We start from the raw sequence: 23,982 nt of genomic DNA on the forward strand, positions 1-23,982 counted from the left end.
TACTTAAGTGCCTGGCTCTGATTTGGGCTCAGGTCATGATTTACAGTTTGTGAGTTCGAGTCCCGTGCTGGACTCCACTGCTGGCAGTGTGGAGACTGCTTGGGATTCTATCCCCATCAATCTGTCTTTGCCCCTCCCCCACTTACTCTCTCTGTCTCTCTTAGAATAAACAAACTTAAATATATATATATAAAGGCAAATAATTTGATAAAATAGCAAAAAAGACATGTTGGAAGAGCTTACCTGGTCAGCTACTCCTCCAGGCAGAATGGTTTTTACGATCACACCAGTTGCTTTTCCTCCGACAATGCCAAATCCCAGTCCAGATCCATCATTCACCAATTCAATAGTCTCCACATGCTGCCAGTGAACCTAATAACAAAACTACTGTATGAGTTTGAAAAAATTTGGGAAAACTAAAAGTTCTATTACAGTTGAGATTTTTGTGATTATTTTGTGATTAAGAGTTCAGACATAATAATAAGCCTTAACAATGTTCCTTTTATTTAGTATAGTTTATTTAGTATAGCTCCTTTCAACAGATTGTAACTGCTATTGACATAATCATTCTTGAAATTATCAATATATCTTTATAGTGACCACATTTAACTAGTTGGAGAAAGGCACTGATTTGCAAGATCCTTTGTAGAACTTCTAAAACAAGAAAAAGATCAAGGAGAAATCATCACCTGATAAGGTTATCTTCTGTAAAATCTTGACCCAGAGGATTTCAAATTACAGGATTCCTTTAAAGTTACTGACAGCTAACACTAACAGTCTAATTCTATAATTTACAAAGCAAAATCAAGACTCTATCTATCTACAGATAGAGTCGGATTTGAAGAACTAATTTTTTTTTTTTTTGAGGAATAGTCAGTCAGCTAAAAGAATCACACAAAGAAAGGTTAAAGTTGATTTAGAAGACTTAGACTTAATCATAATTAAATAATAAACGTTCCAAGCTAGGGAGAGATAAAAGAATAAAATGGGAAAAACTGAAGAACTACAAAGCATCTACAGGAAGTGGAAATCTATAGACAACCAAAAGAGCTAGAAAAATATATTCTGTCCCTTTTAAAAATCTTATGTACTCACCGGGTTAGAGTGAGCGGAAATTGTGCTGGCCGCAGATGGAGAACGGGACACTATGGGGCTGATGAGCTGGGGCAGTGAGCCTCTGGCAATAACTAGCTGGACATTATCTTTGGCTTTCTGCAGGATGCTGATAGCCTGCTGATGTGTAATTGTCTGATCAAGTGCCTGTCCATTGATAGCAAGGATCTGATCAGTTTCTTTCAATCTTCCATCCCTAAGAAGACGGAAAAAAGGGGTAAAAGATAGCTGACAGATTTCAAGAAAAGGACAGCTTCTTTGGCATATATTCTCAGGTTATTTTTAATCCAGTTTTCTAATGTCCACACTTTTGAAGCTCTTCCTTATAATCCTAATTTCAGAAATAAGTTTGGGCTCCAGGTGATCCATTTCTAATCAACCCTTCCCATTTAAAAGCCACCTTCTTTATGGCTCCTCACTCAACCTATACGTTTATCTTAGATGTTCCTATATACTAACAAATAAAAGCAAAGGTACATACATTCAGTTGTTGCTTTGACTATACTAATAAAATATAGTTCAAGCTCTATCATGGGTCATTTGTATGCTTTTCTTCAGAGTAACTTTTAAATCTAATCAAAAGAGCCCTTTTAATAACAATGAGAATAATGTTCTGCTCAAATTTTCCTTTTCTTCCTAAAACGTGATTATGACTGTATTTAAAAGATACCCTTAAAATAACTTGCTTATCATGGCAGTGTTAAAGAATTCTAAAAATTGGTTCATAACATTATATTGTCTTTGTTTTAATTCATTATTTTTTCTCTAAATTCTACCAGGGCGACCACACTTTTTGAATGTGGCATCAAACACAGAGAAGACGCAATGAGAGCCTCACCTGTGAGCCACGCTGCCCTCTTGAATCTCCTGTACAAATATTCCTAGTTCTCCCCGGTTTTCACTCCGGAGCCCCACAACACTAAAACCAAGGCCCCCACATGAAGGTTTGAGGAGCTCAAAAACTTCTACATGGCGACCCTGTTCAGGAAACAAAGCAAGAAATAAAATTAAAAGTCAATCATTCTATTCAGTTATTTTATTAATGGCATTACGTTGCTTAAAAAAATAACGGAAATTTTAAAGAATTTTCTCAGATAAGCTTTATCACTCATCACCTAAAATGAGGCACTTTATTTTTATTTTGAGAATAAAAAAATTAAGAAAAATGAAATAGAAAAATCTCTGAAGCACCCAAACTCCCACATAATCCACTTCTTTTCCATTTCAATTTTTTTCAAATGTTATGCCTTCATAAATACATTTAACAATATATATTTTATATCTATATAATGTTAATATAAACATATATATTCTTCCAACTATCCAGGGCCCAATGACACTGTTCTATCATAACTAACAGGAAGAAATGTTCTTACCTGGGCCATATTTTTTATTAGTTGATCAAATTCATCACAAGCAGGTTTCCCATTGATGTGCAGAGTACCAGACCCTGTAAATGCTTCCAGGTTCCCATTATTTGAGGATGATAAAAACAAATCATTTTGCAAAGGAGGAACTACAGCTGGGCTGAGATGTGGAATGTGGGCATATTCAACGTTTGAAATTGCAGAAGTTGCAAAGTTTACCTAAGAGCAATATGGAGATTATTAACAATTTTGACATTCATAAACTATTTTATAGGAAACATCCCAAGAGGGTGATAATGAAGGTATATATATACAGTTTCAAAAGTGTACTCTTTCATTCAGCAACTTTATTTCAAGAAATTAGTTTCAAGGAGCAAAATGAGAATAATACACAAAGATGTGTAAAAGGAAGCTGGATGCAGTATTTTTATTAGATGGGAAAATTTTTTAAAAACTACCTCCAGTGTTAAAGTTTAAGGTATCATTAAAACACACACACGCACACCACAAACATGTACACATTCATATACAAACTTGTGAAAAAGGTTAGTTATCAAAGTATGGTATGATACAATGTACATTCAAAAAAGATGTTTACATTTGTATTAAACATCTGGAAGATTATACACCAACCAATATAACAGTTGTCCCTGAGAGATGGGATTCCAGGGTGCTATTTACCTTCTACCATCTTGAATTCTATTTAGAACAATGCATGTAGTAATGAATTTGGTTTTTCCCAAAGGCATGTCTGACTTTTATCTTCACTTCCTAGGAAGTAACCTCTAAGTCCTAGGACTTTCCAGAATGATAGGAGTGTCTTTTTGCTCTTCATGGGGGGCTCCAAGGCTACAAGATATCAGCCCAAACTGACACAAAATTAAACACACAGGCAATCATTATGCCTATAAAAAAATATTCTAATAAAATTTCTAAACACCAAAATCAGGCAAGGTTCCTGGGTTGGCAATACTCTGTGCATACTGGCCACATACCAATTGGGGAAGGAAACACTTTGTGAGGAAAATGAAAACTTCGTATTGGAAATCCTCTCAGACTGTACTATGTCTTCCTTTGGCTGATGTTTTTTACCCATACCCCTTTTTTATAACGGACCATAAGCTTGAGTATAAAAGATTCCAGAAAGTTCTGCAGGTCCTTCTACTGAATTACTGAACCTGGGGATGGTTTGAGGCAGATCCAGGACTTGTAGTTCATCTCAGAAATGACGATGGTCTTTTCTGGATTCTTCCCTCCTTAGTTAGATCTTAATTCTTTGCTGTTGGTGTCAAGTCCTCAACAAAGTGGGAAACCTAGAGAGCTGTGCCTTTAAACCTTGCAGTTTGGCTGACTCCAGGTACAATCACATAAGTAACAACAGTGACAAAAAAAGATAATTCCATTTTGGAAAAACATTCTATAATTATTTATATATGCCTGTTATAAAGAGCACCAGTTAAAGCTAAAAAAATTCCCAATTCTGTAGTGTGTCTGTAATGTAAATTTTTACCCACAATTATTTTTCAGACAGAGTACATCCATGGTGCTTTTGGATCAGTCTCTTAACCTCTTAACTCATCTCTTGCACTGTGTCTCTCACCTACTGGGCTCCAGCTATACTGACCCCTTCACAGTTCCTCAAACTGCCAAACTGCTCCCTCTATCAGCTACATACATCCTTTCCCAAGTATCTACATGCTTATTTCTTTATCTCATTTAGGTGTGTTCAACTTCATCCCAGAGAACCTCTCCCTGACAGTGCTAGCCACAAGAGTACCCCACCGTTAGGTTCCATGAGCTTACCCTGTCCTGCTTCTCTCCATGGCACTTATTACCACTTGCTGTGCACCCTGTGGTCATGGGGCTTCCATCCCAACTGGTGGGGACAGATTAGAATGCAGAATTCTTCAGTGGAGGAATCTGAGTATTTTATTATCTATTATATCCTCATTCTCTAGAAGAGTGCCTTACAGAGTTGGCATTTAATATACATTTGCAGAATAAATGTTCATCTTTTTAGGGACCTACTCTGATCTCATCTCACTGAAAAACTTCCACTATCATTATTTCCATTTTACAGATGACATAATTACACAAAGTTGCACAGCTAATGAGCGGACTGTGACCTAGATTTTTTTCATCACAGTGTCCCTATGTTTCTACTATACACATAGCAAACAGTCATTTGAGGTATCATTTCTGGAAATAAGGCAACAGTAAGGAGTTTACACTGACAGAGCTATCAAAATATTTTACAACACATCACCAATCCATGCCTAAGAGTCTGCTACCTGTCCTTAAAATTGAACAGAAGACTCAGTAACTTAACGAAGCTACCCCTAATCCAATCGTTATTTGGCTATCTGCAATCATAGTTAAAAAATAAAGAGGTCAATGTCTTTAGAAGAGGCTTTTAGGAATCCTTTCAAATGGTTATTTTGCAATTTACAGCAGGCATGATCAATTAGTATTTTTTCAAAAGCAAGCTCCTTATGCCAAACTTGAAATTTTTTTTAAATCCTGAGCCATGGCAACTTCAATGAAGTCTGCCAGCAGAAGATACACCGCTCAGGTTGAAGCAGATGGCATAATGAAATCTGTGACAGGCTGAGGATCCCACACACCAAGACCTAATACCTATGGTATGTTTGCACAGGAGAAAAATATTTGGACTTCTGCTATGGTAAGCCAGAATGAACAAGCCACGTTCTAACAGTAGAGGGTTTATCTATATGAAGTTGACTGGTGAAACAGAAGCTCTGATATCATGGAAGACCATGTGAAGGCACTCTAAGAGTGAAGTTACAGGACCACAACAAGTATAACACTATGAGAATTAGATAAAGTACTGAATATCAACTGTTTTCTCCAAAGTTGCTGAAGGGTTAACCAATGTCAGTATCTGTTCCGAACTCCTCTTGGCCCTTGAGGTCTATGTAAATGTAAGAGCAAAGGTTAAAGAGCTCACATAATTAAAAGCTGTAATCTAATTATATCATTATATAAAAGAGTTGTTTTTAAATGTGCAGATTTATATTCATTGGAAAAAGCACAGGCACCTTTCAACTCTGCTGTAACTGTTTAAAAAAATGGCTCTCTGAACTATATATAATCTTGAAAAACAGGAATGGATCTTACTTGCCTTGACAGACCTGTTCATAGCAGACACAGCATAAATGTTTAATAAAAAAGCTTGACTCCCATCTTGGTTTATAAATGTAAAATAAACAGAAGAAAACACAACTATCTGGTGATTTTTATATACAGATAAACAATCTGTATAATTTATGTAAGTTGCTAGTAAACGAGCAAGAGTCACCAAATAATTATCTGTTCTCTGTTTAAGTTCTGGCTGAGTATTTCAATCTAAAAGGGCCTTTTATGTTCTTAGTAAATAAATGTATTAGCCTAATTTATGGATTTTAATTAGTACTAATACCTAAAATATAACTTAAAATGAAGGTTATATAAATAATTCAATTAAAAAGTTGTCAAATTCTTTGTAAAAACGCAGGATGAAACACCCTTCAGTATTTAGGAGTACAGGTTAAGTCTTCTTATAAAATGTAGTCAGAACAGGAATTGGTTCAGTTCCCTCAAAGCATCAGAGCAGAAATCATAACAAAGGACAAATACATGACCTGGAAAGTACTTTAATTAAAGCATGTATGATTTCATTCACAAATACCTTGATGAAGGTCCCCACCTCCTTTTCTGCATGTACTGCATTCATATAATTTGGCATTACTTTTAATTTCAGTCTCTTTAAGGTAGTGGGAGAATCTGGACACTTGAGACACAATTTCATTAAAGAAACCTCAATTTTTAGAAGATCTTTCTTCAGAATGTAAGTTTGATCACATAAAACAAATTTACCAACAATTGTTTTCTCAACTCACTTATATATATAGTCTTCCAAGAGAATTTAAGTCATCGAAAATGTCTCTGCAATAACTTTTCTTTTTAATTTTTTTTAATGTTTTATTTATTTCCAGGAGAGAGAGAGAGAGACAGTGTGAGCAGGGAAGGGTCAGAGAGAGAGGAAGTCACAGACTCTGAAACAGGCTCCAGGCTCTGAGCTGGCAGTCAGCACAGAGCCCGACGCGGGGCTCGAACCCACGAACCGCGAGATCATGACCTAAGCGAAAGTCGGACGCTTAACTGACTAAGCCACCCAGGCGCCCCTCTCTGCAATAACTTTTTATGTTATGTAATAAAGTCATGTAATTATAAAAACAATTATGACTGGCAAAGCAGCTCTACAAAGAAGGACTCTGCTAAACGTACATTTACCCAGTGACAGCTGCAGAAGCACATACAGCAAATGTCTGAAGGAATAAATATCCTGTGCTCTGAGCCTCAGTCACAATGCCTTCCAGGACTCCTCAAAAGTAAGTGACTTATTTGGAGGTATTGCTAAGAGAGCGGCTGCTTCTACAATAGCATTCCAGGAAAACAAAATATTCTCTTTAGTTGTATATATAATTAAGCTCACCCTGTGGGAGTAGCTATATCAGAGTAACTCTTCCACTGAGATCAATTAGAAAATGTATATAAAGAGCTGTAAAAACAACAACAACAACTCTGAAGGTGTCAAAAAGAAACAACCACTTCTGCCGTATTCTATTCATCAGAAGTACATCAATAAGGGGCGCCTGGGTGGCTTAGTCGGTTAAGCGTCCGACTTTCGCTTAGGTCACGATCTCGCGGTTCGTGGGTTCGAGCCCCGCATCGGGCTCTGTGCTGACTGCCAGCTCGGAGCCTGGAGCCTGTTTCAGTCTGTGACTCCCTCTCTCTCTGACCCTCCCCTGCTCATGCTGTCTCTCTCTCTCTCCTAGAAATAAATAAAACATTAAAAAAAAAAATTAAAAAAAGAAAAAAGAAGTACATCAATAAAACCCACCCCACACGCAAAGAGAAGAGATCACACAAAAGCATGAATACCAGATGGCAAGGATTACTGTGTCCACCCCAGAGGAGGACCACCTCAGCATGTCATAGTGAAACTGCTGAAAGCCAAGACAGGGAAGATGTTAAAAGTCACCAGACCAAAAAAAGCACCTTAACTTCAGAGAAGAGTAAAACTGACAGCTGACTTTTCAGGTTAATCAATGAAAAACAGAAGACAATAGAATAAAAAATGAAAACAACAACAAAAGTCACCTTAGCATTTTCAGAACACCTTCCCTACACACAAACTCACACACAGTGTTGCTTCAGAACTGTACAAAAGAAATACACAAGTAAATTCTTAGAATTAAAAATGATCCCTCATGGAATTTCCCTACATTTGTAGAAAAGATTGAAGAACATAAAGAAACAAGTTTTTAAAATGTGAGTAGGGGTGTCTGGGTGGCTCAGTCCAGTTGAATGACTGAGTTTTGATTTTGGCTATGGTCATGATCCCAGGGCAATGGGATCAGGCCCCATATTGGGCTTGTGCTGTGTAGAGCCTGCTTGGTATTCTTTCTCTCTCCCTCTACCCTTCTCCCCTGTTTACACACACACACACACACACACACACACACACACACTCTCTCTCTCTCTCTCTCTCTTTCTAAAATAAAATTAAAAATGGGAGTACCTGGGTGGCTCAGTCAGTTAGGCATCCAATTCTGGATGTCAGCAAAGATCATGATCTCATGGTTCATGCTTAGGATTCTCTGTCTCTCTGCCCCTCCCCAGCTTATGCACATGAACCCTCTCTCTCAAAATAAATAAATATAATTTAAAAAATAAATTAATAAAAATAAAAATATGAGTAAATCAATGGTAATTTCTTAATACAAGTAAAATTCGTTGAGTTTTAAATGCAGATAGAATGAAAGTACATGCCAATTACATAAAAGACACAAGTAGGATATATGAGGTTGAACCGTACTAAGATCCTTTCATTTTCCAGGAAGTACCAAAAGTTCCAATTAAAATAAAATCAAAGTAACCTCAGGGTAATATATGTGACGAAAGACTCATGTCTGGCTTAAAAAAGGAAAACTCAAATCTCAATATTAAAAATGACCCAATGAGAAAATGAACAAGGACATTTCACCAAAAAGGTATGTGGAAGACAAATAGGAACATAAAAGATATTCAGTATCATTATCCATTAGGGAAATGCAAATTATAAGCACGAAGAATATCACTATACCTATCAGAATGACTAAATAAATAACAGTGGTAACACCAAGTGCTGGTAAGAATGTGGAGAAAATGGCTTTCTCCCACATTGTTGGCAGGAATGTGAACTGCTACAGCCCTCTGACAAAGAGTTAGGCAGTTTCTGAAAAAAAATTAAACATGCATTTACCATACAACATGGCAGTTACATCCTTAGGCATTTATTATACAGAAATTAATACTTATGTTAACACAAAAACATGTATGCAATGCTCACAGAAGCTTTATCTACCAAGAGTAAAAAACTGGAAACAAACAAAATGTCTCTCAAGAGATGTACCCTTACCAGATAATAATATTAAACAATAAAAAAGAATAAAATCATATACACAACAATTTGGTAGATCATAAGAGCATCATGACTAATGAAAAAGTAAGACAATCTCAAAAGGTCACATACATTATGATGATATTTTCATAAAATTCTTGAAATGGTTAAATTATAAAGGTGGAAAAAGTTGCCAGGGGATAGGGGTGGTGGCAGGGAGGGAACAGAGTATAACTGTTAAGGAGTAGCACAGAGAGATCATTGTGGTGATGAAATAGTACCTAGATTGTGATCATGGCTCCACAAATGTATGCAAGAGAATGCCACGGACTGAAGAAATTAACACACACTGTACCATTATCAGTTTCCCTGCTTTTGATATTTTACTGTAATTACCAAGATATCATCACAGGAGGTAACAGGGTGAAGTACATATAGGACCTCTCTATATTGTATTGAAAACTGCCTGTGAATCTATAATTATTTAAGTTTTCTTTTTTTTTTTTTAAAGGTACTCTAATAAGCCAAGGATGCTTACTATACTCTTTATGGTAACCACTAAAAGAATAATAAAATTAAGTATAAATAGCATATAATAACATGAAGGAATATCACAGACACAAAGTGAAGAAAAAGCCAGGAATAAAGCATGTATACTCAGATTGTATTTATGTAATATTCAAATACTTATTATGGGACAAAAGTCAAAATAGTATATGATCTGACTTCTATGAGAAATCTAAATGAGCCGAACTCATATAATCAGAGAGGAGACTGGTAGTTGCCAGGGGCTGGGGAAAATGGGGAGATGTTGATCAAAGGGTATAAACTTCCACTTGTAAGTTAAGTTCTGGGGATCTAATGTACAGTGTGATCACTAGTTAACTATATTCTAAGGTATATTTGCAAGTGACTGAGTAGATCTTAAATGTCTTCATCATACACACAAAATGGTTATTACTGAGGGGACAGATGTGTTAACTAGCCTCACTGTGGTTATCATTTCACAGTATATGTATATATCAAATATCACTTTGTATATGTCAATTTTATCTCACACAGCCTGGAAAAATACAGTGATTCTTTCGGGGTAGAGGCTGAGGACTGACTGAGGGGATACAGAGTATGATGCAGTGTTAGTAGCTTTCCATACCTTGATTTAGGTGGAGAGTTTTATGTGTACATTCCATTTATAAAAAGTACACCAGCTATATAGTTTTGTCCTTTATGGTTATTCTAATTTTTTTTAAGTTTGCAAGGTAGTTAAGTGCTAAAAACTCGGGGCACTCCAATGACTGATCACTCACACACACACACACACACACACACACACACACACACACACCCCACGCACTTCTCGAAAACAAAGAAGGTGGTTTGAACAGCCTCCATATTATCAAGCCAAATCTTCTGACAGAACTCAGAATTTAAAGTTCAATTACCAGGCACTCACTTTAAATGAACGAGAAGACAGAAACTAGGTATCTGAAGATGAAGTCCAGACCATTACTGTGACAGATGACCCTCTGCAGTCTTGATACAGATTCAACTGGCTAATTCCCATCTACAGAAGAAATCCTTCAACAAGTGCTCAAGATGCTCAGCAAGTGCATTTTAACCTCTGTAGCACCTGTAGATGTTTCTTCCTCAAAGATTATAAACTTTTGCAACTTGTATTCATTTAATTGCACAGCAAATTACAAGAAGAAAAAATAATCATTATGCTATCTAATACTGAAATAGTATTCTGACCTATCCTGATCCAAGAATGACATGCATGAGATTTCAAAATTTTAAGTTTTTTTAATTAATAATACCTATTCTGTAAAATGAATGTCAATCCAAAAACAACTGAAAAGACCAAAGTCTTAAATATTTTGATCATAAAAAAAAATGATCTATGTTCTTAAATTTAACAAAACAGATATTTTCAAATATGTAGATTCACTTAACTAAATCTGCTACAAAATACTGAAATACTGATTTCTTATGTTCCATCTATTCTGGGTTGTTAACTGAAAACGAAGTTAATATCATTAGCTCTTTTTTAATGGCTAACATCAATCCCGCCAGAAGTACTTGTTATAACTGTCTTAGAAAAATGATTGCTGAGGACCAAACTGAATTTCCTAAAGCATTTTTATATAGATTATCAAAACCTGTTTATGGTCCTGTTATATTGACTTATTCTGAAGGCACAGAATAGCAATGAGAATAAGGTGACCCAAATGCTTACTTATATAATTTGATGGATATTTCTATCACTTAAAAGCTAAAATATATATACTATTTTGAATTAAACAGAAAATGACCACTGCTTTTGCAGCCCTAGTTTTGGTAGACTTTAAACAAATTTATAAACAAATATTGCTAGTTTAATTTCCCAATTTTTGTGTTTGTTACTCCTTAATGTAATGAGAAATAAGAAATAAGGCACTCTCTGGGGAATTTGCCATAACAGGTGCACCTCATAGAAATGCAGAATTTTTTTTTTAATCTACGCCTTGTCTTTTCTTCTTGCAGAGGAAGAAAAGTGCCTATTTTCTTGTGAGCTTACAAAAATGCTGTAAAACACTCTCTGGAACTGATCCCAAACATGCAATGCAAAGACAGACAGGATACCAAGAGTATTCAGTGAAATACAGCACCTAAAATGGTAGCAATCAGAGAAAAGAATTTATACATAATAGAACTGCATTTCAAGTTTGGAACCAAGGGAGGCCTCCTTTTCGATAAATCTTTCAGTGAAATACTGATTACAGCACAACTCTGATGCATTATTGAACAGGCAAACCCTTGCACAGTAATTGATGGTGGCACTCTGATTTAATGATCTTATTTTTAAGCTAATTAAAGAAATTGAGTTGCATGTTCAAAGGGGATTAGCTTAATGTGACGAGACTATTTTGGACATAAAGTACTTCATAGCTCCTGAACTAAACAAGATACAAAATGAAGCAGCAAATTATAATGTGTGTGTAGGGGTGGGGGGGTAGTATTTTCTGATGGAATCAGCAAAAATTCATGTTTTCTATGAAAACTTCGCTTCATTCAAATACTGACTGAGCATCTCAAATGTCCACAACATTCAGCTCTAGGTGATCAGAAATTAAAGAGATAAAATGCTCTACATAATCACTAATATGATAGATATCCTATAAAATTATTCAACCAGGCATAGTCCACCCACCTACTGAGATAGAATAACTTTTTCATAGCTATGAATTCTTGAATAGCAAAACAGTGGATGAGAATTTATAGATATTCTCAATGTAGCCATTGACAATCATTGGCTGACAGATTTTAAATAGTAAGCTTATTGCATTAGAAAATAATTCCTTTAACTCAATAACATTTAGGCAGGCATTCTGAGTAATCAAAACGTAAATTTTCTGCATCTGCCTCTATGTGGCTACAAGTACAAAGTTTCAGCGTCACATTTGTCTTAAAATTCCCATGTGCTGTATAGAAAGGATACGTGATCAACCAGGAAACCCAAAATGAAAGGGAAAGAAATAAAATGAATTACAAAGTACCTAAGGCTCTTCTTGTCTTCTCCCTTTTGATATTTAGAAAGGCATATATAAATGATCAAAAATCTACCTAATGTGTATTGTTATAGGCTATTAAATGGCAAAATCAAGTAATAAAACCGTATACTTTGTACCTTTATACATCTTAGGTGATGCTGTTAAGTTAAATGAATGGCCACATGGCAAGCAAGTTATGCTATTTTATAATGTTTTAGTCTTCACTCAGAGGTGCATCTATAAAAATTTTATTTATTTTTAAAATTACTCCATAAAAGATACTAAGTAGACTCAATACACAAAGCATACTGCACTAAAATGGCGTCAGGTTCAGGCACCATAGTGCAGTGCTCCATGTGGATTTATAAACTAATTTTTTAAAGACTAAATTTCACAAAAATCTTTAGAAATACTTATAGGTGAAAAGATTTAAATCCCCCCATTTCCTAAAATATATATAAATACTTGAGTTAAGATTGCAATATAAACTGAGCTTAAAATAGTCAACAGTTTAAAACAGTTTTAAAGTTTTTTTCATTATTGTTGTAAAAGAAATTTTAAATTTTAAGTTTACCATTTAAAGAAAAGTTAGGTTCGGAGCACCTGGTTGGCTCAGCAGTTACCTTGGTTTCGGCTCAGTTCATGATCTCATGGTTTATCAGTGCCAACTCTGTGTCGGGCTCCATGCTTACAGCATGGAGGCTCCTTGGATTCTCTGTCTCTCTTTCTGCCTCTCTCTCTCTCAAAAATAAATATTTAAAAAACAAAACAAAACAAAAACACCAGCTTCACCATTCAATCTCCCCATGCCTCTATTTCCCTATCCCTTAAAGAAGAAAGGTGACATTATCTACTATGTCTACCTCCTTCTATCTACCACTTCATAGTATTGTTGTAATGACAAAACGGATATTTGGAATAGTTCCTGATGCATAGTAAGAATTTCATAGCTGTTAATCACTATGATGATGATGGTGAAAAGTGGTGCATCTTTCCAATATGGCTAGTAAGAAAAATACAAGTTCTTCAAAGTAACTTCAGTTAGTTGGTTGACTTATTTATATTAAAGATTAGTTCTCTGGCAAGGAGAGATCATTACTGATATACAACAATTCTGGATTTTCATGAATATTTACATATACCTTAATCACGCAATCATTTATTGACCTTGAGTAAAATGTACTAGACACAAAGCAGTCAAAGATGAACACGATATGGTTTTATTCCAAAAGCAGTAAATGATCTCCAAACAAATCTGAAATGCACTTAATTCTAAAACTCCTTTTTATGCTTGGTAAGAACAAATGGCAAGTGGAATGTAGCATATACACCATAGTCTAGGCATGTGTGTTGATGTGTATTTGCAGAATGTCTTTTCTTTATTTAAATCTCAACACTTCTGTGCTTTCTTAGCAAAACTTCCAAGGGAAAAAATTTAAAGAATGTAGCTTGACCAAAAGTAATATTCTTATCAAAGTATGCTAAAACTTTCTACATTAAAGGGGCGAACCTATCAAAATTAAGTAAATTAATATATTTTAAATGCTAGGACAAATAGAAATTTAGAAATTGAAAACTCAGGCGAACAACATGTTAGAATATTTGTAGTGTTTTTTCTATCAGTCCCACATTTCTAGAAGACAAATAAAACTGATTCACAGCTCACAGTCTGCTTAGAGAAAAATAAAACAAAACCTTACAGACAAGTATAAATATATGGAAATGCGCACATGAAGACTGATGTCACTTTGTCACATGACCTCTCCATTCTACTACTATCTACTTTAAAATCTAGCTTGATTTTAAATGAAAATTCTGGTTTATATCTAAAAGGTCCTCTGATTAAAATCTGGGGGAGAATTAATGGAAATAGTCAATCTTCATGAAGGTGAATTTATTAAACATTAAGTAGATTACTCTTTAGTAATGCTAATAGAAACAATGTAAATTAAAAGTAAAAAAACAAACAAACAAAAAACACAAACACTCTGGCTTCAGGGTTAGAGAGGCTTACTTTCTTCCTCTAAATCTACCAATGCCTCATTGTGTGGTCCACACTAAATTACACCACCTGTCTCAGCCCCAATTTCCTTGTGGACACATTGGGGATAATACACACTTCACAGAGCTGAAGGACTCCTTAAAGGAGACAATGTCCACAGCACTGGAGAGCTTCCTAAAGGCGGTGGTGGTTGTTTTGGTGGTTGTTTTGGCTCTAGCTTCAGATGTAGATAGATCAACCTCTATTGTTCGTAAATACTTGGGTTAAAAACCTCATTTAGGTTATACCCAGTAAATTTCACATTTTTCCCTCTTCTCCAAAGACCATTTAACTTTGTCACAAAAACACCATACAATTAGCACCATTTGCTGTTTTAGACACACATGCATACCCAATAGCAAGATGGTGTTGCATTTTAATCCAGCACTGTATAAAAAGCTTGAACAGTGCCTTCTTGCCCAGGATAAAACAAGAATTTTAGTCCCTCAAAGGCTCTATATTTACAAACTTTTGGTTAAAGGAACAAACATTTAAAAGCTGTTATTGTACCAAAAATAAAGTATTTGAAATTCCTACAGTAAATAAACTCTATGGTAAATGTAAAAACATAAGAATCACTCCTTCTCTTTTCACTTCCCCTAGATAATGTATGGTAAAGTCTCAAGAAACAGATACTTTCCTGTTAGGAAGCTGCAATCAATGCTCGATCATAAAAGTAAAATAGTTTCAGGGGTAAGAAAAATATTTTTTTTTTCATTTTCACAAGCAACACCAACTTGGAAGAATTCCATTCCATCTTTTGATAATTCCTGTTAATGGGGTCAAGGCATATTTTCTTTCTTTCTGTACTTCCCCCGGCCACCAAGTCATAATTTAACCCAGGCATTCTTGGGAGACAACAGTTATTCCCCCTTTACTGATAGCAAGCCTGCAGACGAATCATCTCACTTTCAGTCTCAAATTAGAAACCGTACATAGAGAAGTAATGCTTTTACCATTTATATAAGTAATAAAGCTGAAGAAACACAGGCATTTCTGCTCTTTTCCATGAATCATACAAAACTGTATCTTTCTGATTACCAAATCCGAAAAGAGCATCAAAATACTCAGTTATCAAAATTCTCCTCTTTCCATCGATCTAAAAAAATTAATTGTAAGAAATCACCAGTACTACTGATGCCACTGCTTAAAAGCAACATACGTAACAGGTTGGCCATGGACCTGATTTATCAGCCTTATAAATGAGTACCCACAGAGTAGTTAACTCTTCGGGCATGCCCCTGGATAGTCATGTCTTAGCCAACGCCCCCTGCTTACATCAGATATTTGAAAGGGACCCTATGAAATATACACGGACGACTCATTTCTCCAGGTTCTCTACAAGTTATCCCTCTTTTAAGACAGAGCATCAGAAAAAAAAAATTCACAGACTGCAGTACATTTTAGCAGAAGGGCCATCACTAAATGAGGGTGGACACTGTATTCTTAGTGCATGCTCTTAATGTACTGCATTCTTAGATAAAAGAAGCATTTCTTGGAACAAGAGTTTATGTATTCTACAATTATAACTAAAGGTCTTATTTATCAAAATGTCAGGAAAACGTTTACCTTAAATTTACCCTTAATTCTGTTATGCATTTTTACTATAATTTTTAAAATGTGGATAAACAAAATATATGATTGTTAAATATTGTATGTAATAGAAGTGTTAGAACGTGATACAATTTTCAACTTGATGCAATGGGGTATGATAGAGAATGCTGAGTGCAAAAGAGAAAAGATGATAAACATATACAACCCTCCCCAGAAAAGCAAAAGCAGCCCACCTTAAAAATCCCTTCATAATCTGGCTCCAAAGTTTCCTCCCTTTCCAAGAGCCCACACACAGCCCACTACCCTGATAACATACATTGTAGGTGACTGTATCAGGGTCTCTCAACCTCAGCATTACACATATTATAAACCCACTAATTCTTTGGTTTAGAAAGCTGTGCTATGCACTTGAGCATTGTTTAGCAACATCCCTGGTGTCTATCCACTCACATGCCTGTAGCACGGCCCCAACCACCCTCAAGTTACAACAGTCAAAAATGTCTCCACATATTGCTATACGCCCCCTGGAGACAGAATGTGAAATCACCTTCACTTGAAAACTCTCCTATACCCTTGTAAACACTGTGTCCTCTACCTGAAATAATTTCCCCTATCACTGCAGAAAACACCTACTCATTTTTCAGAACCCATCTTACATGTTCCCTCCAATGCAAAGTTTTCTTTCAAAGTCAAAGTTAATAATTCTTTCTTCTTGTACCACTTTCTCATTTAGTTACATAAAATAAATGTATGTTCACCCTCTCTAGTTAATGAGAACCTCCATCTTATTCATTGTATTTTTATCGACTTTATTAATAAATGATTATAAGTCTTCTATAAAAGCATCTGTGAGATAACCCTCCAATTAACAAGGTAATTCTGTCTCACTGACTGATGTCTCACACTGAGCAATATAGAACCCTCCAGCTCTCTCTTTATATATATACAATTGTTATTGTTGCCTTTTCTCCTGGGAAATGGAAATTAAACAATAATACTCTATTTTAGTAACCCAAGGTCCGTGGAATATCTAGTTCTCTGATATTTATATTTGGTTTTTGTTTAGATTTACCTTTGAATCACCTAATAGTCAATACATTTTTGCCATGAGAGTTGTTCCAAATTCTTTCCTGGGAATGTAAATAGGTAAAACTTAAGAACATGGAAATGTAAGACAAAAATTTTATACCATGAAGACTGTATTTTAAATAAAAAAGGATCCAATTTTTCTAATCAACATTGAACAATGATTTCCAACCAGATTCTACCTGTCCAATTATTTCAAGAGCTGTCATAAAATTTCCAAAGAAAAACTTAGGAAAGTTTGGCTTAATTTTGTGTGTGTGTATAGACACACATTATGCATTAAGATAATATGTATATAAGCCAACACTTTTCTGGGAAAAAAAAAGGTGAAGAACAAGGAGTCCTGAAATATCAAACAACAAAAACAACAGCAAAATAACAGAATATAATGCTCCAAACAAGGCTGGAAATCACAGACAGGTTTCTGGAGAAACCCCCAGAATATGCTATGCCCTGATACTCGTTTCCCATATCAGCAGCATTTGTAACCTGAATTACCCACATCATTTTTTCAGTCTTAGAATTGGCCTCGGTTGCCATAGCTTTAAAAATAAATAAATAAATAAACTCAGCAATGCCGATTTCTAAGTACTAGTCCTAAATTTCTACTAAAAGTAATAATTTTATATCACAGATTTTGTACAAATAACTCTGGGTAAAAAGGCATTTAATTTCCTGTCTATGGTCAGTTCATCAGGCAAGGCAATTAATTAATCAGGAAAGTAGTATCCACCTCTGCTGGAATGGAGAAACATCACAGAATAAATATGCAAATCCAACATACTCATGGCTGACAAGTTTCTATTATTAAACTGCGAACGTGTTTATTTCCCCCACAATAGCTGGATTTCTGTCCTGAATACGCGTTGAGGCCTGCAGTGATTAGCTGTGATGACTAGGTGACAGTGAGGACACTACTTGAGAATTTACATCTGACAGATCACTGACACACAGTCACAGCTCTTTTTCTTCCTTTTCTTCACTTAAACAGGAATCATGCAATAGGAAAAGAACTGGAGCTATTAGAGATTATTCAGGTTTAATAGCACACATCCTTTTAGCTGGCGGTTAGAACAATACACAATGTGGCAGAGTTAAACAGAGGCATCAATTATGCTCTCAGACCTGTTAATATTTTTGACAATATTTAAATAGCACATCCCTTCAGGACATGGCTTTTCTGCCCTCTCAGTTACACACCTGTCAAGTGTTTAATTTGCCAAAGGGAAACAGTTTGATTTCTAAGGGCAGTCTTAATACTGAGGAAGCAAATTGGAAAAATTACACATTATTGAATAGAAGTAATGAGAAGGATCTGAAGGGAAAAAATAGTCGGCTTAATTCAACATGGCATGTCAGCATCTGTCATTAACACAACAATATGATCATGTTCTCCAATATGCTACACATACCTCGGGCTTTTCAATTATTCCCTCCTTTAGCTTTATAAAAGGTAGGAGAAACGGTGGAGTAAAGTTGGAGGAGTCAAATTTTTTTGGTAATACTAAAAAAGATGGGGACAGTAACTTGCACCTATTGTGTATATAAAAGTATACATCAAAAACCTAATCCGGGTGGAAGATAGGAAGTAAAAGTTAGCCATCAAACAGACTAGTGTAGCTACTGGTTTAAAAGCACAAATTTCATTCCTAGGTTCATTAATTAAATATTAAATAGTCATTATTTGTAAATTAGCAGCGGGCAAGCTACATAGAAAATTTAATTCTAACATGATAAAGTCTATAATATTTATGTTTAAACTTAAAACAGAAAATAATACAAGGTTTTAAAATTTACTCTACTCATGTAAGAAAAACACTGGTTCCACAAACACATGAAACTGAGTTAGTCAGAATGAAGACTGAAGTGAAGAGTCACAAAAACTGTGAGAGAAATCAATGGTTTTAGCCCAAATTAAACTCTTGACTCAGAGGAGACAAGTTTCTACCCTGGCAGGAAAAAAAAACATGTGAGACAGGCTGCAGAATAAAGGGGAAAAAAAGGGTGGGGGGCAGAGAGAGACCATACCTTGGGAGCCAAGAAAACCAAGTTCTAGTTCTGGTTCTGCCCTTATAAACAAGTCACTGCACCTCACTAAGTAGTTATAATAAGCAGGGTATGGGCCAGCTGGTTTCCTGAGTCCCTTTTGGTATTTTAAGAGGAGAAAAACTAGCCAAAAGTCCAAAGGCCTGTGAGATATGCCCACAGAATTTCCAAACCCCACAATGTACTGAGTCTTGAAATAAATCTGCATCTATCACTAATGAACAAGATCACACTATCTTTAGTCACAGACTGCCCGGCTTGATAACATTATACTCAAGGGTTTCCAAGGAGACTTCAGCTAAATCACATAGGACCCAAAGTTTCAGAGCCCATACCCAACTTCTACTCAGAGATAGGAAAACAAGGTCAACAAGTAGTCCTATTTCCTCCCTCCTTTCAGGGCTAGACGGGATTGTTTCAGTTATCTCACTAGACTATTGGTATTTCCTAACACACGAATACTTCTGTTTTAACATTTCCTCCCATTCTATTCATATTTTCAAATAATATAATAAGGGGAGAAGACACCTGTTCAACTTCTTCACTCTCTCTGAAAAAACAGATAACCTTCCACATCATAATTATACTTCTATTCAGGATACTGATCTCTCCAAACTCTTGCCAATTCATTCTGAAATGGAGTACCTAAAACCAATCTTTACAATAACTTGCAAAGCAAACAAACCCCAAACACAACTACATATAATAAAAACACCTTTTTTCTTAATTTGTGATCATGACTTTTAAAATCATTAGGTAGACATTCACTAGAGAAGAATATTTTTAAAATTTCTTTTTTCTTTCTTTCTTTTCTTTTTGCTACCAAAATATCTAGATTAAGAAGTTATGTGACATTAAATAAATTTCTTCTCTTTGGCTACTTTGTTCTTTTTCCATTTGGCACATTTTTTTTTTAACTAGAGCTATTCTTTCACTGAATTACAAAACTAGTCTTCAAATAAAAGGCAGAATATTTGTTAGCAATCCACCCAGGGTAATTCAATTAATGCTAAAAACATCAGAATGAAAATTAACTTAGGTTGAAGGCATGAGATGGACTTGAAATGATATAAGGATAAAAACCATTTTAAAAACATTTTGTTAAAAACCTGAGAAATGATTATTAAATTAAGTAAGTTTAAAGGACACCTAACTTGAGTGCTCATTCTGCCATAGCAATGTTTCAATTTTAATATAAATGCTAGGAAATTTTAATCCTCTTAATTTTTACAGAAAAAAAGTGTTACATTTAGAAGTTCTAATGTTTATCACCATCTGATGCTGTCATTGGAAGCAATTGCTACTTACACTCTTGTAAGAAGTGAGAATTGCAATTCCTCTAACTGATGACAATGTAATTATTTCTTTTACTGTCAAAATAGAGGTGATTTCCCTTCCTCACACTCATAATTACACATGCAAATCCAGGCTTATCTGAAATCTTATAAGCAAGGTGAATGTCTGAATCTGAAGGCACAGGATCACGTGAACAAAGAGCCTTAGTGGGAATGGAAACCAGGTCGATGGCCATCTACCCTCAACTTATTTTTATCATCCCCTTCTCCTGTAGGGACTCATACTTCAGCATCCACACAGCTTTCAACACAATGTCATATCATCTACAATATACAGCAACAACCATTACAAAAATAACTATGGGGGGGTGAAAAGTCACAGTGAATCTGAACATCTCATTTGGAGGTTTAAATGACTTCATTAACCATTCATTAACACATAAAGAATCAGCCTTTCAGAAAAACACAAGACTTTCACAAGATTCTTGCCATGAATGCAGGCTCCAGAAACATCGTGTCCTACCTGGTCTTTCAGCTGCTGTACAGAAGTCTGAAGGTTCAGAATCTGAGTGAAGAGAGGGCTCTGCAAGACTGACTTTAAAAGGCTGAGTTTGTCTTCATTTACCACATCCCCACGTTCTCGCAACTTGGCTTGTAAGCGCTCTGCCGCCTGCAGGGCCCGGGTTTTATCTAAATCAAAGGGCAGCACTGGTCACCCACAGGATTCAAAAGACACAAATCAAATCATGTTTACAGAAATCCTAACACCATTCTTTTCAAGAGCATAAAACTGACTCAGCACAAAAGGGACTACAATATGTCCCTATAAATATATCCTTCACACCTTGAATTCTCTGGTAAGATAGTCTTATGAAAGCAGAGAACTGGGTATAGTGTATGCTACATGCAGAAACCAGTTCAAGTGAAGTACATGTGAAATCCAATGCCAGCTGTCAACTCTTATACAAATTATTGAAAACCAACCACTTTGTGATCTTGCAAATGCTGATTATTATTACTTTTTAAAAGTTATTCACATTCAAGAAAAATTAGAAATATAACCAATAAGTAGATGTCGATAATGTCACTGATGAGCATAACATCCAAAACATGACAATTTCATATATTAAACAAACATTCTATACTTGAGAATTTACTTGAAAATATATCACAACAATGTATAACCCTTCAAAAACACTACTTTTTAATCCTTTGTCTTTCCCTAAAATTAAATAGCATACTCATATATGCATCAAGCCAAAATAATTCAAATATTTATTGATCATCTTATATATTGCATAAAGTTGCAAAAGTAAGTATTTTGAATAAGTGTATACCTAATAATCCTATCTACCTGCCCTAATCCCTACCATTGTATGTGCATGCTACCACCAGATGATGAGTTTGTACAATAAATAACAGTTAAAAACATCTCCCTTAGGACACCTAAGAGGCTCAGTTGGTTAAGCATCCAGCTCTTGGTTTCAGATCAGGTCATGATCTCACTGTTCAAGAGATTGAGCTCTGCATTGAGCCCTGACAGAGCCTGTTTGGGATTCTCTTTCTCCTTCTCTCTGCCCCTCCCCCATGTTCTCTCTCTCACTCAAAATAAACAAACAAACATTAAAAAAAAAACAAAAACCAACATCTCCCTAAAACTCTTTCTCACTTTCTCACAAGTGAACCCAAATTTGTTTTAAAGGAATGGAGACTAACTCAAATATATGTTCTAACAGAGTCATCATGGTAACAAGTGTATCTATTATCATTCATTTCTTATATTACAGTAATCAAAGAGTGTGATCACCACAGACACTTTCTATAGCACCAAATTTGGGATGACACAGAAACGGGGAAATTAAGGCATGAATTATTGCTGACCATGAGGTCACACACATACACAAATTAAACAAACAGTATTTACTCTTACGCACAATTTTACAGGAAAGGTATGCTAAAGATAGAATTTTATTCTGGGTCTTATTTCAGATGGTATCACAGAATACAGATCTAGTATTAATTTCCATGTCAACTCTTAGAAAGTGTACAAATCAGTAATAACTTACAAAATAAAGATTGGAAGGTGACTGCTTAAATAATAGTGTATTTACCCTTTGTTGTCCACTTTTTTATGAGGGCCTCTGCTTTAGGGAGTAGTGGTCTTTATGGTGCAGGACTTTAGTATAAAAGGAGAGATGAAGGATATATACACCTATTCATCCTCATCACTGGCATATTAGGAACACAAGTCATAGTAATGATCCCCTCTATCACAAAAACAGCTCCCTCTCCTTTCCCTGCTATCTCCTCTCATCCTACTCCACAAAATATGCAGGTATCAAGGCACCAGAGTGAAATCCAGATGGTTTCCAATAATCATACCAAAACACTTCCCTGGAAAATATGAAGCACTGGGCCATCAGGTGAGGATGGGTATACCTGATGTACCTCAAACAATTTCTACAAACTAGCTTCTCTAAAACTAAAGACCAGTGAAAAAAAAGATTAACACATGAATTTGGATATTTCAACCTAAATTATCTCATGAAGAAATTAAACTGCCGTAAGCTGTCACTGAAGATTGCCAGCCTAACTGTTTGTTATTGTTAATCATCAACTTAAAAGCAAAGCTCAGTAGTATTTCACCTGCCACAAATAAAGCAGGCAATGAGCTTCTTTCAGGATTAAAAATACTGTTAAACTTTCTGATGCTACCCACACACAACCATTAACCAGAAGTGGGTCCATAAATCAATTAGGTTTACATTAAACTAGATTTTCATTAAATTTCTCATAATTGGTAGAATATTACATATGCTTTTATCTTTTGCTTAAAATGATGTATTTTTATAAAACTTCAGATAAAATCATCCAAATATAGAAACACAGTGCCCTGGTATAATGCTAGTGGATAAAAACTAAGTTATTAGGCAAAAACCTGCTATGTAGAAAAACCATTTCAAAGATCTCAATGGAAAAAGTTTTGATTCTTATAAAAATAAGAGAGAATAGGTCTTACCTATAGTTTCTAACATGTTTTTCCAAATTTCAGTGTTCTTCTCTATAATGATCTTAAACAGCAACTAAAACAGAACACTGGGGAGAAAAAATAAAATGGAATGGTTATGTTTTATCACAACTTTAAAACTCTATACTTTAATAAGTACTTGATGCTACTATAATTCCTTTGATCATTAAAATCTTGTTGATTTAACGTAAGATAGTCTTCTGTATAGGAAAAAGTAATAATTTGGGGACTTATACAAAATTATCTTATATTTGCAGGTAATACTAGCATAGTAAGGTAAAAGGCATACAAATATGTTTTAAATAGGGTGACAGATGTATCCAAAATATTTATTTAAGAACCTCTCAATACAGCCCACTATAATCTTGGATTCACTTACAGATTCTCACCCACAGACTAAGGAATATACTTGGCTCAGCATGGAAAATTCTGTGGGGAAGAACATTAAAACTTAAAAAGCATAAGATGTGATATTGC

The 23,982-nt window shown here is 35.2% G+C and overlaps 1 protein-coding gene across 10 annotated transcripts in view; it reads right to left on the reverse strand.

Moving 5' to 3' along the window:
- The window catches only part of MPDZ (multiple PDZ domain crumbs cell polarity complex component), a 130,991-nt gene extending 107,424 nt beyond the window's left edge, over nt 1–23,567 (reverse strand). For all 10 annotated transcript variants that reach the window (XM_077770833.1, XM_077770830.1, XM_077770825.1 and 7 more), the window contains exons 1-6: nt 23,497–23,567; nt 21,001–21,167; nt 2,490–2,699; nt 1,952–2,091; nt 1,096–1,309; nt 244–372 (exon numbers count right to left, since the gene is read on the reverse strand). In XM_077770833.1, coding sequence (XP_077626959.1) covers nt 244–372; nt 1,096–1,309; nt 1,952–2,091; nt 2,490–2,699; nt 21,001–21,167; nt 23,497–23,512 — 876 coding nt within the window. In that variant the 5' untranslated portion in view covers nt 23,513–23,567. The remainder of the gene's footprint in view (nt 1–243; nt 373–1,095; nt 1,310–1,951; nt 2,092–2,489; nt 2,700–21,000; nt 21,168–23,496) is intronic.
- Between the last annotated feature and the right edge of the window lie 415 nt (nt 23,568–23,982).

Source organism: Crocuta crocuta, unplaced genomic scaffold (assembly GCF_008692635.1).
Source record: "Crocuta crocuta isolate KB4526 unplaced genomic scaffold, BGI_CrCroc_1.0 scaffold841, whole genome shotgun sequence".
NCBI lineage: Eukaryota > Metazoa > Chordata > Mammalia > Carnivora > Hyaenidae > Crocuta > Crocuta crocuta.